We start from the raw sequence: 15,140 nt of genomic DNA, 5'->3' as shown, positions 1-15,140 counted from the left end.
GACTTAATGGATCCTGGTCCACAGGCCAACCAGTCAGGCTGGGCAGGTGTGCAGTGAGGGGTGAGGTCTTGGTGCATTTAACCAAAAGGATTCATCAGGTGGTGATTCCTGCTGGGGCATGGTTAATTCTATCAGTAGTTAACAAGCTGGCAATTCAAAATATAGGATATTTGTGCCTTTGTTGTCACTGAAGTAGGTTTGGAATAGGAAGCAGGCAAATCAGGTCCCCATAAAGTCAATACCCAGGGATCCTACAGGCTCAAAGATTTGGGAAAAAACAATGGGAAAAGTAGAGCATGTAAAAAGCAGGCTTTAATCGAAAGGCCCTCATAAGAGGATATGTAATTCAATGTAATTCAGCACCCTCTGCCTTTAAAAACTGTGCATTCTTCTGGAAGTAAATAGTGCACACAACATATATGAAGCATAAATATAGAGTAATTTCAGAGAGATGGAACATTAACAGCTAGGACAATCAGGAAAGACATGATTGTGTGTGAACTGGTCCTTAAAGGGGACTGGGGATTCCAAGAAGTAGAGATGAAGAGGGAAAGCATTCTAGATTCAAAGAGTTTGTACAAAAGCATGTGGTCAGGAGATGCAATATCAAGTCTGGGCTAGGCCAGTTAGGCAAGATAAGCCAGTTTGACTGGAAAGTGGAGTATGTTTGTAAGGGGGAGCAGCATGAAAGATGTCCCTAAAGATAGATTGGATTTAGATTGTGGAAGGCTTAAACAGAAGAGCCTGTATTTAATACAGAAGGTGATATAAAGACTATGAAGCTTCTTGAGCAAAGGAGTGATATGATCAGACCTGGACTTTGGAAATGTCAATTTGATGGCCATGCGGATTAGAAGCAGAGAGTCTGGAGGCAAGGAGATCAATTAGGAGGTAATTAGAGTAGCCCAGAAAGAAATGTCAAAGGCCTGAACTAAATTGGCAATAATGTAGTTGGAAAAGAGATGGATGGGAGAAATATTGTGAAGGAGGTATCTATAGAATGTGGCAACTGATTGGGACACTGGGGACAGGGGTGTAAGGGAAAGTTGAGAGTTCAGAATGTTTCTGCGTTTCTGAGCCTTGTTGTCTAAAAAGATGGTGGTGCCCTTGACAGACATGTCAAAGTTAGTAAGAAGGGTTAGTTTTGAAAGGAGATAATGAATTGTATGTTGGATATGCTGAGTCTGACATACCTTTGGAACATCCTGGTAGGCAATTGGTGAGACAGAACTAAACAAAAGAAAGATGAGATCTAGACAGATTTGAGAGTGATCACTAGAGAAGAGTTAATGAGATCACCAAGGGATAGAGTAGAGAGAGAAGGGTAAGAGAGAGAAAGAGAGAGAGAGAGAGAGAGAGAGAGAGAGAGAGAGAGAGAGAGAGAGAGAGAGAGAGACAGAGAGAGACAGAGAGACAGAGAGACAGAGACAGAGAAAGAGACAGACAGACAGAGACAGACAGACAGAGACAGAAAGAGACAGAAACAGAGAGACAGAGATAGAGAGACAGAGATAGAGAGACAGAGAGGGGAGAGGGAGAGAGAGAGAGAGAGACAACTGATGAACTCTGAATGCAAATTGAAGCAAACTCTTTTCTTACTTTATATTGTTTTGTTTGTGTTTTCTTTTGGAACATGGATAATATGGACATATGTTTTGCACTCCCATTCATCCTCTAGTCAGCTATCAAAATAATTTTTCCTAAAGCACAGGTCTAATAGTAACAACAACAGTAGTTAGCACTTACATAGTGTCAATTATGAGCCAGGCATTGTGCTGCGTGCTTTACAAATATTATCTTATTTGAATCTGATAATGAAGTCTGACAATAGCACTCTACTCCAATCCCTCTCAATAAACTCCTGGGTGTCCCTATTGCTTCCAGAATGAAATAATAACATTTGTTTGGCTTCTAAAGATTTTCACAACCTGGACCTTTCTGACATGCTCAGTTTTTCTACTCTTTCCTCCCTTCCACATACTCTGTGACTAGGAGATACAGGCCTTTTTCCTAGTCCTCAAACAGAACATTTCATCTCCCAAAGCTCTTCTTTTTCGTTGGCTATCCCACATGTCTGAAACATTCTCCCTCTTCACCTCTGCCTTCCATACTTTTCCCAAAACCCACCTTCTGCATGAAGTTTTTTCTGTTATTCCTGGCTATTTGTGCCTTCCCTCTGAAATTACCTTCCATTTCCAAGTAGGTGGTTCATCAGGAAGATCTGAGTTCAAATCTAGCGTCAGATACTTACTAGGCATGTGACCAAAGGCAAGTCATTTAACCTCTGTTTGCTTTAGTTACTTCATCTGCAAAATGGGAATAATAGAGTACCTGGCATATATAATTAAAGAGAATTGGGATGAGTTGGTTTCGGGAGAGAAAAGAAAATTTCAACTAGATGCTAGTGAAAGAGCAATCTAGAATGAAGCAGGGAAGAATTGAACTGGCCGCGGTAATGAGGGCCCATTTGTTGTGTCTGACTCCTCCTGACTCCATTTAGGTTTGGGTTTTGTTTTTGTTTTTGTTTGTAGCAAGGATACTGGAGTGGTTTGTCATTTACTTCTCCAGCTCATTTTTACAGATGAGGAACTAAGGCAAACAGAGTTAAAAGACTTGCTCAGTGTCACACATCTAGTAAGTGTCTGAGGCTAGATTTGAATTCGGGTCTTCCCAACTCCAGGCTTAGTGCTCTATCCACTGTGCCCCATTTGAAATTAGATAACATAAACTTGTAGAGGACAAAGTCAGTGGAGGATCATAGGCAACTTTCAAGAGAATTTGCCAGCAAAGGATTGCTCTTCCTCTTTCTCAGCAGCCTGGGGAGCTATGTCCCTGGCCCTAGCTGCAATGTTGATTTGATTGCATTGGAGGAAAGGGTAGGAATGGAAATTCTGGACCTGGGCTGACTGACTTATTAGGAAGCCTGTTAGTAAGGGGTCCAAGGATACTGGTTATAGGGCACTTGATTTACTCACTTTCTCTAGCCAGCCAGGCCCCAGCTTATGGTTAGACTCTCACCCCCCATATGGGAGTAGGGAAGAACTGTGATCTCGGGTCCAGGGACAGTCTGCAAGGCCAACTGGTCTTGTGGAGGGAAGAGTCAAGAGGCAGTCTTGCAGGGTAAATGCCAAGAACTCTGGTGTGTAGGTCCTCTCTGGTTATGGAACAGCTGTTCTCTCATCAGTATGGATATCTCTGTGGCCTGACCTCAGCTCAGATATCCATTTCCACCTAGGTCTATCCTAGGTCCTTGGAGGTTCAGTTTGATATCTATTAAGGCTACTTGGGGTCAGTCCAATGGGGCACAAATATTAGTAGCAAAGTCCATTGATTGTCGATGCAGTCACATTCAGTGTTTGATATTCATATCACGACCTAATGTTACTTTTCACATTGACAGAAAGATCCAGTGCTCCAGCAAGCCGAATGGAAAGTCAGATGAACACTCACTGGACTGTTGTTATTGTTGGCGTTTTTTCTTCAGTTTATTCTGTTGGGAGTGGAGGGAGGATGATGACTCTGGCTCTGATGAATAGCGTTGATATTAAATTAATAGTGCAGGTGTCAAGATAGTGGGCAGGGTATTTATTCATCTGACTAGTGAGACAACATGTAAATCCTTTAAAAAACTTAAGACTATATAAATGGTGATGATGATGATGATGACGACGACGATGATGATTGGTTTAAGGCTTCTACAAAATCTAAGTTTTTCCAGAGTTAAGAAGCAAGATTTAACCCTGGGCTCAGGTCATAACTCCCATCAAGCCTTTGGCCAGCAGTTCAGGCATCTGACACTTTCCAGTAATGACAGAGGCCCTGGACACCTTTACCCAGGTTAGTTTATCCCATATGGCCCATATTACCATGGAGGTAAAACCTCAAGAAATGTTTTACCTCATCACTGCAGAGGTCTTTTTCTTTTGCTCAGGCTCCTTCCCCGATCTGGAATTCCAGGCTAATTCCCCTACACCTTTTTAAAATTACATTAATACATATTTATGGAATAAAACAAGCATTTCCATAGCATAATACAAAAAAAAAAGATGATTATACGTGAAACTGCAAATCTACTATGCACAACTTGTTATTCCTTTCAAATATACAACAAAATTATGTGAATTCCTTTTTTTCTCCCCTACTCCTACCCCACCCTAGAGCTGACCACCATGAGATACAAATAGGCGTATGTGTGTGTGTGTGTGTGTGTGTGTGTGTATACGTGTGTATAATGTGTATGCATATGTGTGTATGTATATGCATAGGTATATGTAAAATTATTCTGTACATATTTCTATCAGCTCACTCTCTGGATCCAGGCAGTGTCCTTCCCCATAAGTCCTCTACAGCTAACTTGGGTATTTATAGTAGTCAGAATAACTTTTGTGATTTATTTGTTTATTTATAATTTATAAATTTATATAATTTATTTGTTACTTATAATAGTCACCCAAATTTGTTCTTCAAACAATATTGCTGTCACTGCACACAACATTCTGCTCATTCTGCCCTTCAGAACTTCAGGCTATTGAGGTTATGGATAGTACAGTATTCTTTGCATTGAATTTATTTCCCTTGGAGAAATCAAGTCCCCCATCCCCACCCCCTTGCACTTGATGGAAGCCTCTCCAAGCATCCCCAATTTCCTCTTCTTCCAAAGTTGGAGAAAGCTCCTTCTTGGTCTTAGAGTTCTCTCAGAAGGATTTCTGGTCTGGGCCTGGGCATTTCCCGTCTGTTGTGTGTCTCATTAGTACTAAAGGCAGCCAATATCACTCGCAACTTGATCTGAAAACAAGCACTATTCTATGTTGGAAAGGCAGCATGGAATAATGGACAGGTAGCCACCCCCCAAACCAGGACGATCTGGGCTTAAGAACAGCTTCTTTCACTTATTGGCTTTGTGACCTTGGTCAAATCACTTAATTCTCAATAATCTAGGCAACTCTCTGAGACTTTCCAAGTTGTAGGGAGGATGGGACATGCATTAACAAAGTCTCCTCACCCGGGTGTTCTCTCTACCAAAATCGTAAGACCCTTCCCTATCTGTATCTACCTAGAACAAATTTTGAAATCTACATTATCAATCAGTTTCATCCTAGTCAATAGTGTTCCAGGGCCCAATTTTAACCTAAATTCATGAACCTCTGTGCCCCAAATAAAAAAGAAAAATCTATCACCAGTGTTTGGTCATTTCCATTGTGCCCTCCTCTCTCTGAGTACCCATGAACATTTTCAATTCTTTTTCGGGTTCCTTACTCCTGAGTTCATTGACCCGGAAAGTTCAGCCACTGTTATGATAATGCCAGCTGGATCTGTGTGAAAGGAGGTAGGGGTGAAGAGAGAAATTGTGTGTTAAAAGTGTATGGGAAACAAAACCTTGATTTCGGGACAAAGAGAGAAATTAGAATTCAGGTTCTTCCCCAACTCGGAGGCCCCAACACCCCGCCTCCCAACCCTTCACACTGAATAGAAACTCTGCAGTGCAGAGTAAGAAATAGCCACAGCTATAGACCCACGGAAAGGCAGTCCACCCACCTACTGATTGTCTTTTTAAAGCTCCCAACATCCAAAGGCAGAAGTGAGAAGAGCTGGAGTTGATAGGGAAAAGGGAGGAAGTGGGCAGGAGACCTTAACAGCAAGGGAATAAGTGTGTGTTTTCCTCCTCTCACATTCATTAGCAAGTGGTCGTGGATAAGAAACAGCCTTGTTTTCTGGACCGCAGTCCTGCTGCCTCCCTGCCAACCCTGGTGTGCTTGTTAATTGGTCTCCATTTCTTTCTTCACTACAGGACAGTTTTCCTGCTCGCTTTGGAGGAGTCCATTTTGTCAATCAGCCCTGGTACATTCATGCCCTGTACACACTAATAAAACCATTCCTCAAAGACAAGACAAGGAAACGGGTAATTAAAGAACCATGTCAATGTGTATGTCTTTAGATATATGTCTTCAGAGAAGCAGGAAATTTGGAGTGACTTCTGTAATGTCTTCTCTTTGCTGTGGTCTCTCCAGCCCTGTTTTTTTATTGCTCTGTGGGATGGGTATTTTTGTGTAGCCACTGCGTGTTAGAGCCTCAGCTGGAGTTTGCAAATGGCCTGGATTTAATCAATAATTCAGCAGAGCTGGGTTGTTTTCAGAGCCCCAGACACAAACTGGGGAAACGTTGATGGCCTGTGAGGAGCAGATGCTTATTTTCCTATAATGGCTTGTGAGAGAATGGGGCCAAACAGTTTCCTAATCATGGAGTATTTTAAGAGTTCCCGTTTTGTCCTGTAAATTTGCTAGCACCCCAAGGGATGTTTACAAATGGTTCCCTCCTGTGCTCTTAGTTTCTACTTCTCCTAGTATATGTTTCAAGTCCATCACTGTTTGATTCATATACAAATTCTATGGGGGTAGTAGCAGCAAAAAGTCTTACCATGAATTCAACAAAGCCATTGTTTGAACCCAGGAAAAAACTTTATGAACAGCCTGAGAAGGCCGGGCATCCCACGTGTCAGAACACATGTGTCAGACAGATACACACCTTTTTATTCCCTGTTTCCAATTCAGATTTCCCTCCCCTGTTTCCCCATTGGTTGGGGTTACAACCTAAAGGTTACAACCTATCCAAAGCGCCTAATTTCACCATGTGAGTCTCTGGCCTTAATTACATCTCCCCACAATTTGAGGACCCGGGCCTGCATCCACTTTTACTCTTATTTGGGAACATTCCTTTTGATGTTAATCTATACCTAACCTCAGAATTGGTTAGTCTATTCACCTACCAGTAGAGTTTTCTTATTCTGATTTATGGCTTCCTTTGTTCAACTTCCAGCTAACCCTTAGACTGCATTTTAGGTTTCGGTGACTTTTGTGGAAATGAAAACTAGCTATTTCTCACATACCTCAAACCCAGTTTAAACTGATTTTAATGCTCTTTAATGTGCTGTCACATAAGCATCCACACCCTGATGAGTTAATGCAGAAGCAACATCCCCAACCACATTTTCTACAGGGGGGAAGTTAATTATTTATTTCTTTGGCCCAGAGCTATGATTTCAATGGTGGGGGGAACTTCTGATGTGAAAACTTCCTCCGGAGGATGCAGATGTGAATGGATTGGCTGACTCATCTGTAACTTGTACTATTAGAGAGTTGTTGGGTTCCTAAGAGGTCAAGTAAATTGCCCAGGATCACACAACTGGTATTTATCAGAGGCAGGATTTGAACCCAGGTCCTCTTGACTCTAAGGACAGAGCTCTAGCAATCAACAAGCATCTATTAAGGACCAATATATTATGTGTCAGGCACTGCATAAGGCCCTGAGATACAAGACGCAAAATGAAGCATTCCCACCATCAACACAAAATGACTTAGTCCCCACCATCAATGAGCTTACATGTATACAAATAGACATATCCAGTATAAATAGAGTAGAGGGAATATACTTTGGAAGAAGGCACTAACCGCTGAGGGAACCAGGAAAGGTTTCCTACAGAAGTTTGCATTTGAGCTGAGTCTTGAAGGAAATCAGGGATTCAACAAGGTAAAGGAGAGGAAGGGGAGCATGCTAAACATGGGGGTTAGCTCAGTGCAAATGCATGGAGACAAGAGACAGAGAATCCTTGGCAAGGAACGATGAGTATATCTATAGGGTTGGGGGGAAAGAAGGCTGGAAAAGTATGCAGGGGTCAGGTTGAAAATAGTTTTGTATCCCAAAGGAGTTTAGAGTTGATCCTAGAGGTAATAGGGAGCCACTGGAGTTCGCAGGGGGTCAGACTTACACTTTGGGGAAGTCTCTTTGGTAGTTATATAAAGGTTGGATTATGTAGAAGATGGGTTAGAATAGGGACAGATGAGGTAGAGAGATCAATTAGAAGGCTAGTGCAGAAGCACCAGACATGAGGGGAACCAGGAAAGGTCTCTTGCAGAAAGTAGGATTTTGAGTCTTGAGGGAAGCCAGGAAAGCCAAGTGGCAGAGGTTAGGAATATCATGTATATTTGGGTAATAGGAGGTAAAGGAGCGAAGAGGAATCTATGTTAGTATATAGGTTCTGATGTGAGTAGGCCTAATTCTTTTTCCCACATACCTAGAGAGTCTCCTAATTTTAAACTACAAATACATGTGGATTATCTATTCTGTGGACTATCCACAAAGATTCTTAATCTCAGGCTGACTTCCACCTTCACCCAGCTCTAACAATATCAGTCAATGTGTTCTCAGGAAAAATAAACTAATTTTAGTATTAGCCCCCCAAAAGATAATTAGGAAAATAAATAGCCTGATTAAAAAAAATCAGGAATTACCAAACTAAATATTTAAATTGAATCTGCATTTATTGGTTGAATTCCACCTGCATGCCAAGTGCCATGCCAGACTATTAGTTCTAGGAAAGCAGGATAAGACAAGATGTCTGTCTTCAAGAGGATTATAGTTTCAACAGAGGACGGTTCTGTTGTTTTTCAGTAGTGTCCAACTTTTCATGCCCCATTTGAGGTTTTCTTGGGAAAGATAGTGGAGTAGTTTGCCATTTCCTTCTCCAGCTCATTTTACAGTTGAGGAAACTGAGGTAAACAGGGTTTAGTGACTTGCTCAGGGTCACAGTAAGTGTCTGAGGCTAGGTTTGAACTCAGGAGGATGAGTCTTCCTGACTCCAGGCTCAGCATTCTATACAGCTTTGCCACCTAACTGCCCAGAGGACACAGGGCATTCAGTTGGAAAATAATGAAAGATTGAATATAATGAATAGCTAAATTTTGTGGTATGTGCTCTAAGTACTATTAGAATTCAGAGAAAGGGCATTGTGCAAGTGAAAGAAAGAAGTGCAAATCTGACTTCTGTCACTACCAGGCTAGCCTTACACAAAATGGCTAAACCTCTTTAGAATTCAGTTTCCCGTTGATAAATGGGAGGATTGGACTAAATTATCTGAAAGATTCCTTAGAGTTCTAAATCTGTGATCCTATGATCTTTATGGGATGGAGTGAGTGACAAAGCCTCCAGTCAGTCAATAAATATTTATTAAGCAACTATCATGTGCCAGACACTGTGCTAAGTGTTGGGAATACACGGAAAGGAAAAAACCAGTTCCTGTTCTCAGGGAGTTCACAGTCTAATGGGGAAGACAATGTGCAAGAAATTATGAACAAACAAGAGATATACAGGACAAACTGGAAATAATGAACAAAGGGAAGGCACTAGAATCAAGAGGGATTGGAAAAGGCTTCCTGTAGCTAGGACTTGAAAGAAGCTAGAAGATAGAGAAGAGGAGGGAGAGCAATCCTGCAATGGGGGACAGCCAGTGAAAAAACTCAGAGTAGAAAGATGGAGGTAGGTCTTATAGGATGGGAATAAGTTAATTAGGTATTGAGAGGGGGAACAGAAGTAGGGAAGGGGCATTACCATTGTGGGAGAGACAAAAGGAAGCTGCAGAGGTGGTATATACAGGACTGTTGGATTATCTGTTGGTCTAGTTTATCTGCATCACTCTATTCTCCCACTGATTCAGATAATCAGCAATTGTTCATATATAAAACTGTTTCAAATCCAATAATACCAGATCTGTCATTTTTTAGGACTAGTACCCTATTCCCTTTCCTAAGCAACAGATACATATTTTTATTATTCTGAAACACAAATACAAACACTTTTTTTCTTCAGACACACTTACATCAGTCATGTATCTAATGTCATTCCCAAACTATATCCTGGAAGGCAGCTGTTGGTGGAATGAATAGGAGTCGACTTCTGTTCACAAGGACGATTGATTATACAAACTAAAAGTGGAAAAGAGAGTCCTCAGGGGAGCCTGAGAAGTGTATTCAAGTGCCTGAAGGACTATCATACAGAAGGAGAAGATTATACTTGTTCTTCTCGGTCCCAGAAGGAAGGACGAAGAGCTCTGGGTAATACTGATAGGAAAACATATTCCGGCTTTGATATAAGGAATCTGTGGACACCATCCTAATACTTAGTGCTGCCCCAAAGTAAAATGAGTTGCGTAAGAAGGTAGTGGGTTTTTCCCTCCCAGGTCGTCAAAGCAAAGTTTGGATGGTTACTTTTCAGGTATTTTGTAGGAGGGATTCTTGTTCCCAGACTAGGCAGCCTCTCCCGTCCCTCGTAATTGAAATTCTGTTCTGTACATCATGATGTTCCACCCTGTATCACCATGTCTCTCCACGGGCTGGCCCCTATTTTTGGAATGAATGCTTTCTCTTCTCACCTCTACTTCTTAGAATCCGTGGTTTCCTTGGTGAGTCAGCTTAAGCCTCACCTTCTGCAGGACATCTTTCCTAGTCTGCCCTCCCAATTGCCACCTGCCCTCCACTCAATTTATATTACTTTTGCTTTGTATGTGCTGTATCTTGGCTACGCCCCTATTAAACATAATCTGCCTGAGAGTAGGATTATTATTTTTTGTCTTTGTATTCTTATGTTTAATGCAGTGTCTAGTACAAAGACTTTTTTCCCCCCTCAAGCAACTTAATTTTATTTTGTGAAATGCGTTGTAGACTCTTAATATATGCATGTTGATTGTTTTTCAGCTGTGGGTTTCAGGGTTTTTTCTATTATTATGTTTTTCCCTCTAGATCTTTCTCCATGGCAACAATTTGAACAGCCTTCACCAACTAATACACCCTGAATTCCTGCCCTCTGAATTTGGAGGGACTCTCCCTCCCTATGACATGGGAACTTGGGCTCGGACATTACTCGGTCCTGACTACAGTGATGAAAATGATTATACTCACACTTCCTATAATGCAATGCACGTGAAACACACGTCCTCTAACCTAGAGAAAGAGTGCTCACCCAAGCCGATGAAAAGGTGAGGAATGCTTATCAGTGCTTTCTAGAAAGTGGGCATTGTGATTGGGTCCTACTGTGGGATAAGCCATTGATGACCGTGATGTGGATAGAAAAGGAATAAAATCTAATGATAATAACAGATAATTTTGCTAGAGGGGAAAGCGAAGGGCCCTTCATTCACAAGTGTGATTATTGCCTTTGTATGACAGCAGCTAAGGAGCAGGATCTCAGCAGCAGCTTAATTACTTCCCTGATTACTAGAGAGGGCTTTACTGCACAAACAAGATGAAATTTGTCAGGCCTCTGAGATAGACTGAATGGAAAAACAACCCACCAGGAAGCTAGTCCCTATCATTGGCTTGGAATGCTGTTCACCAGTGGTTTGAGTTTTCCTAGTGATAGCTGAGGCCATATAGGTTGGCTCAATTGCCCAGGAGGTCTTTTTCTACTGTTCCTGGAATAGACCTATAAATAGAATCACTCTGGAGGTTGACAGATGACATCTCAAAGAAAAATTTCTGTCTCACAATAGCTATAAATTGAGTTGCATGAGCCTGCTGTGATGGCACTGAGTTCAGAATGAAAACATACATATCTGCACTGCTTTGTGCTGACCAGTTGTATGTTTATTTTCATTCCTAATGTCCATCATGTTGGCTGGGTGGCCCTCAAGCCATCCATCTCTCAGGTGCTGGTTCCCAGTCAACATCGGGAATGCCCCAACATGTGTGAATCTGGAGGATAGAGTAAGACTGACAAATTTGTGCAGCTCTGCCTCACGTAAATCCAATTCATGGGCAAGTCAAGACATCACCTCTGATGTTATCAGTCCTCTTCCAGAAAGAAGGATGAATAATAACAACAACAAGTAACATAATTAAAATGGCAACTTTCCACCCATTCTAGAAAACTTGGAACAGGACTCCATTAGTCCTTAGTCCTTTCTGACCTTCTAAATTTCAAAGGAATAAAAGTAGGGGCATTAATAGGAGAAAAGGCACAATTCATCCCTTTCTTTGCTCATTCCTGATAGCTCTAATCTTCTTTGCCAGGAAGGCCCTTGCATTTCAGGTATGGCTGCCTTCACATGATTTCTTGGGCCTTGAGAGTGTATGTGTGTGTGGGGGAGGGAAAGGATCACCAAGGTGTTTGGCTTTCCAACTTAAAGTAGGTGCTGACAGTAAGTTCCCTTTCTCATTCCTCCTCTTGTTATTACTATTCTTACTATGTCCAAAACCCACTAAGTGTGAGCATAGGAAGACCTGAGGTCAAATTCCACCTGGGACACTTACTAGATGTGTGCCTCCGGGCAAGTCACTTAACCTCTGTTTGTCTAAGATTCCAGGTCAGTAAAATGGGGATAATAAAAACACCTACCTCCTAGGGCTATTGTGAGGCTCGAACTAGATAATATGCGCATAGTAGGTGTAATATAAAGGCTTATTCCTTTCTCCTCAGCTTTGTCAAGTATAACATTATGGACCTTTTACCATAAGTTAACCCTTAAAATGCTAGAAACATTTGCTCATACCTGCTTTTTTTTCCAGTTGTGTATACATTTGGAGCTTATTGTAGTATTTGATATGAGGTATTGATCTAAACCCAACTTCTAATCTGCTCTCAAGTTTCCTCAGCAGCTTTTCTCCAATAATTCCCCCAGTGATTAGAATTTTTGGATTTATCATTGTGCTATTATATGCTTCGGAGTCAATCAGTCAGTAGACATTTATTAAATGCCTACTATCTGCCCAGGCACTGGGTGGGCTTCAATTGCTCTTGAGTTTTCACTATGCCACATAACCCCATAACTTCAGCTACATTCTCACATTTGATTGCATATAGTTAGAAAGATTCATGTAATCTTTTTTATATTTAAATCATAATTTAACCTCAACCTAGCTTTCTACCACACATGTGTGTCCCTTACCCATCCTTAAGAGATCCTAAGTGGAAGATGTGAGGCAGCTGCATGACAGAAATGACTTTTCACACTGACTCTCTTCCATAGAGATATTCAGGTTCCTGAGCAAGTAATTCCTTGCCCCGTCAAATCAGGAGGAAATAGCAAGCTACCTTGGTTCCCCCATCCCAACTAGGGGGGCACATGACAGTTATTTGACTGCTTTCAGCTGCTAATAGGTTTGGCCCTGACCTTAGTAATTTTTCAGCATGTTTTTCTCTTTTTATAGTCTGCATTTTATGCAATTTTGGGATAATTACCTATATCCGGCAGAAGTCATACATCATCATAAAATAAAATCCATATGAAGATGTGGGAGATGGTGGCTATCCAGGAACAGTGGAGACCTTGTCTCCCAAGCTGCTAGACTGAGTGGCCCATTTTGCTGTGCAAGTGGGAAACAGATGCTCCTCATTAATGTTACATTCAATAAAAATCTTTTAATGCCCCTCTTCATAAATACCCCACATCATAAAGAACTCAAGAGTCTTTACTGTATTCGAAGCTCTTCAGTGTCTGGTTCCCAGTTCGAATAGGGTTGAAGCTCTCAGCTTCTCTGTGTCACCCTCACTCAATCTGCTTTTTCCAGAAACACATTAGGATACCTGGAAACAAGGTCCCTTGGGAATGGCTGTAAATGTGGAGTATTTTATGTTGATTATTAGCTGCTGAAGTCTTTTGTGTCTGTTGCCTGGGGCTTGCTCATGTTTTGAAAAACCGAGGGAAAATAGCATTGGTCAACTCCTGGCTGAACAACGGCTGGTGTGGCTTGATCATCATTTGTGTATCAGACATGGATTTATTTCCTGCTACTGGATAGCTTTCTTTTCTGTGTCAGGAATGAGGAGGCCAACCTCTTCCAAGACATAGTCTAAAGAGCTATGCAGCATCAGAGAGAAAGAAAATCTATATTGTGTATTTTTCAATAAGAAAATGAAGGAGGACAAGTTAAAAATAAAAGTGGGGGTGGAGGGCTGGTTCCTTTACTTTTCTATAAATAGAAATACTAATATAATATATAACAATATACATTATATAATAAAATATAATAAAATGATATAATAATTATATATAATAGAATATAATTAGAAGAAGAATAGCCTTGAACTGTTAAAAAAAATAGGATCAGTAAGAACAGATGAGGGGTTTGAGGGGGTGTGGCAGGGAACTATAACTGAGTCTAGTTTCACAAGCAAATAGATTGATCAGCCAGATTGCACCCTGTAAAGCTTGATGCCTTTCTCTTCTGAAAGAAGGCTCATCAAGACTTTTGTTTGCTGACCTGAGTTCTAGAGTACCTGTGTATCCCAATGAAATTATATGATATGGAAAGAGATTTATTCCAAATGAAAGAAATCTTGGGAGGCATCTAGGTGGCGTAGTGGATAGAGCACTGGCCCTGGATTCAGGAGGACCTGAGTTCAAATGCAGCCTCAGACACATAACACTTACTAGCTGTGTGACCCTGGGCAAGTCACTTAACCCCATTGCCTAACCAAAAAAAAAAAAAGAAAGAGGTCTTGGCTGGGAACCTTCCTTCTGTATGAGCGTGTGGCTGTATATTTTGCCCATTAAAAGAAAATATGGTGTAGCAGATAAAGAGCCAGCCTTGGAGGCAAGAAAGACCTGGGTTCAAGTCCTACCTCTGACACAAATTGCCTTATTGTGATCCGAAACAAGTCACATAGGCTTTGCGGGAAACTAACTCCAAGATTGTAAGTTGCGGAGATAGTGTTGATCTGCTTGGTAAAAGGAGTCTTCTCACTGGAAGTTTCCATTTACTAATGAAGTCACAGGTACAGACCACAAGGGATACAAAGTATGAGTAATACATTTGTGAGGAGCCTTGCTCAGGGATATCTAGCAAGGAGCAAATGTCTCTAATAGGATTAATTTGATTAAATGTAATGGGACTGCTTGAAAATTAGATCTAGGTACAAAGAAATCTTAAACAGTATACACAATACAAGGCCCACTGAAAATCATCCTCACAAAAAAAAATGGAATGTGGGTGAAACTAGTTTCAAGTTCTCCAGATTTTTATGGTTCTCACTTTAAATTCAATTATTCCATTGGGTTTAAGGTGTCCACAGTTTTATCTTTAAGGGCAAGGTTACAAGGAGGGGATATTAAAGATCTTCGGGAACTTCCCTGTAAACTGATTCATGGCTGTATTTACGATCTACTTCTCAGGTAAGGTTTGAAATGGGTAGCCGTATTTTGAATTGTCTGGGCACCCTAGAAGCATGCTCTGCTGCTCAAGAGAGACTACATATGGATCAAGATATAGTTTTATATATCTGTATTTATGGTGAGCCCCACATGCATGCTCTTGCTATAGTTTCTCTTGACTAATAGAACATATTCTGGGGGCTCACAATTGGAAACTGATATA

At 41.1% G+C, this 15,140-nt stretch overlaps 1 protein-coding gene across 1 annotated transcript in view; it reads left to right on the top strand.

The window, feature by feature from the left end:
- Positions 1-15,140, top strand: part of CLVS1 (clavesin 1) — a 216,018-nt gene that overhangs the window by 185,359 nt on the left and 15,519 nt on the right. The window contains 2 exon segments of the mRNA XM_021002153.2: positions 5,789-5,899; positions 10,569-10,804. Coding sequence (XP_020857812.1) covers positions 5,789-5,899; positions 10,569-10,804 — 347 coding nt within the window.

Source organism: Phascolarctos cinereus, unplaced genomic scaffold (assembly GCF_003287225.1).
Source record: "Phascolarctos cinereus isolate Bilbo 61053 unplaced genomic scaffold, phaCin_HiC Scaffold_4;HRSCAF=312, whole genome shotgun sequence".
Lineage (NCBI taxonomy): Eukaryota > Metazoa > Chordata > Mammalia > Diprotodontia > Phascolarctidae > Phascolarctos > Phascolarctos cinereus.
This window is presented reverse-complemented; position numbering and strand designations above follow the sequence as displayed.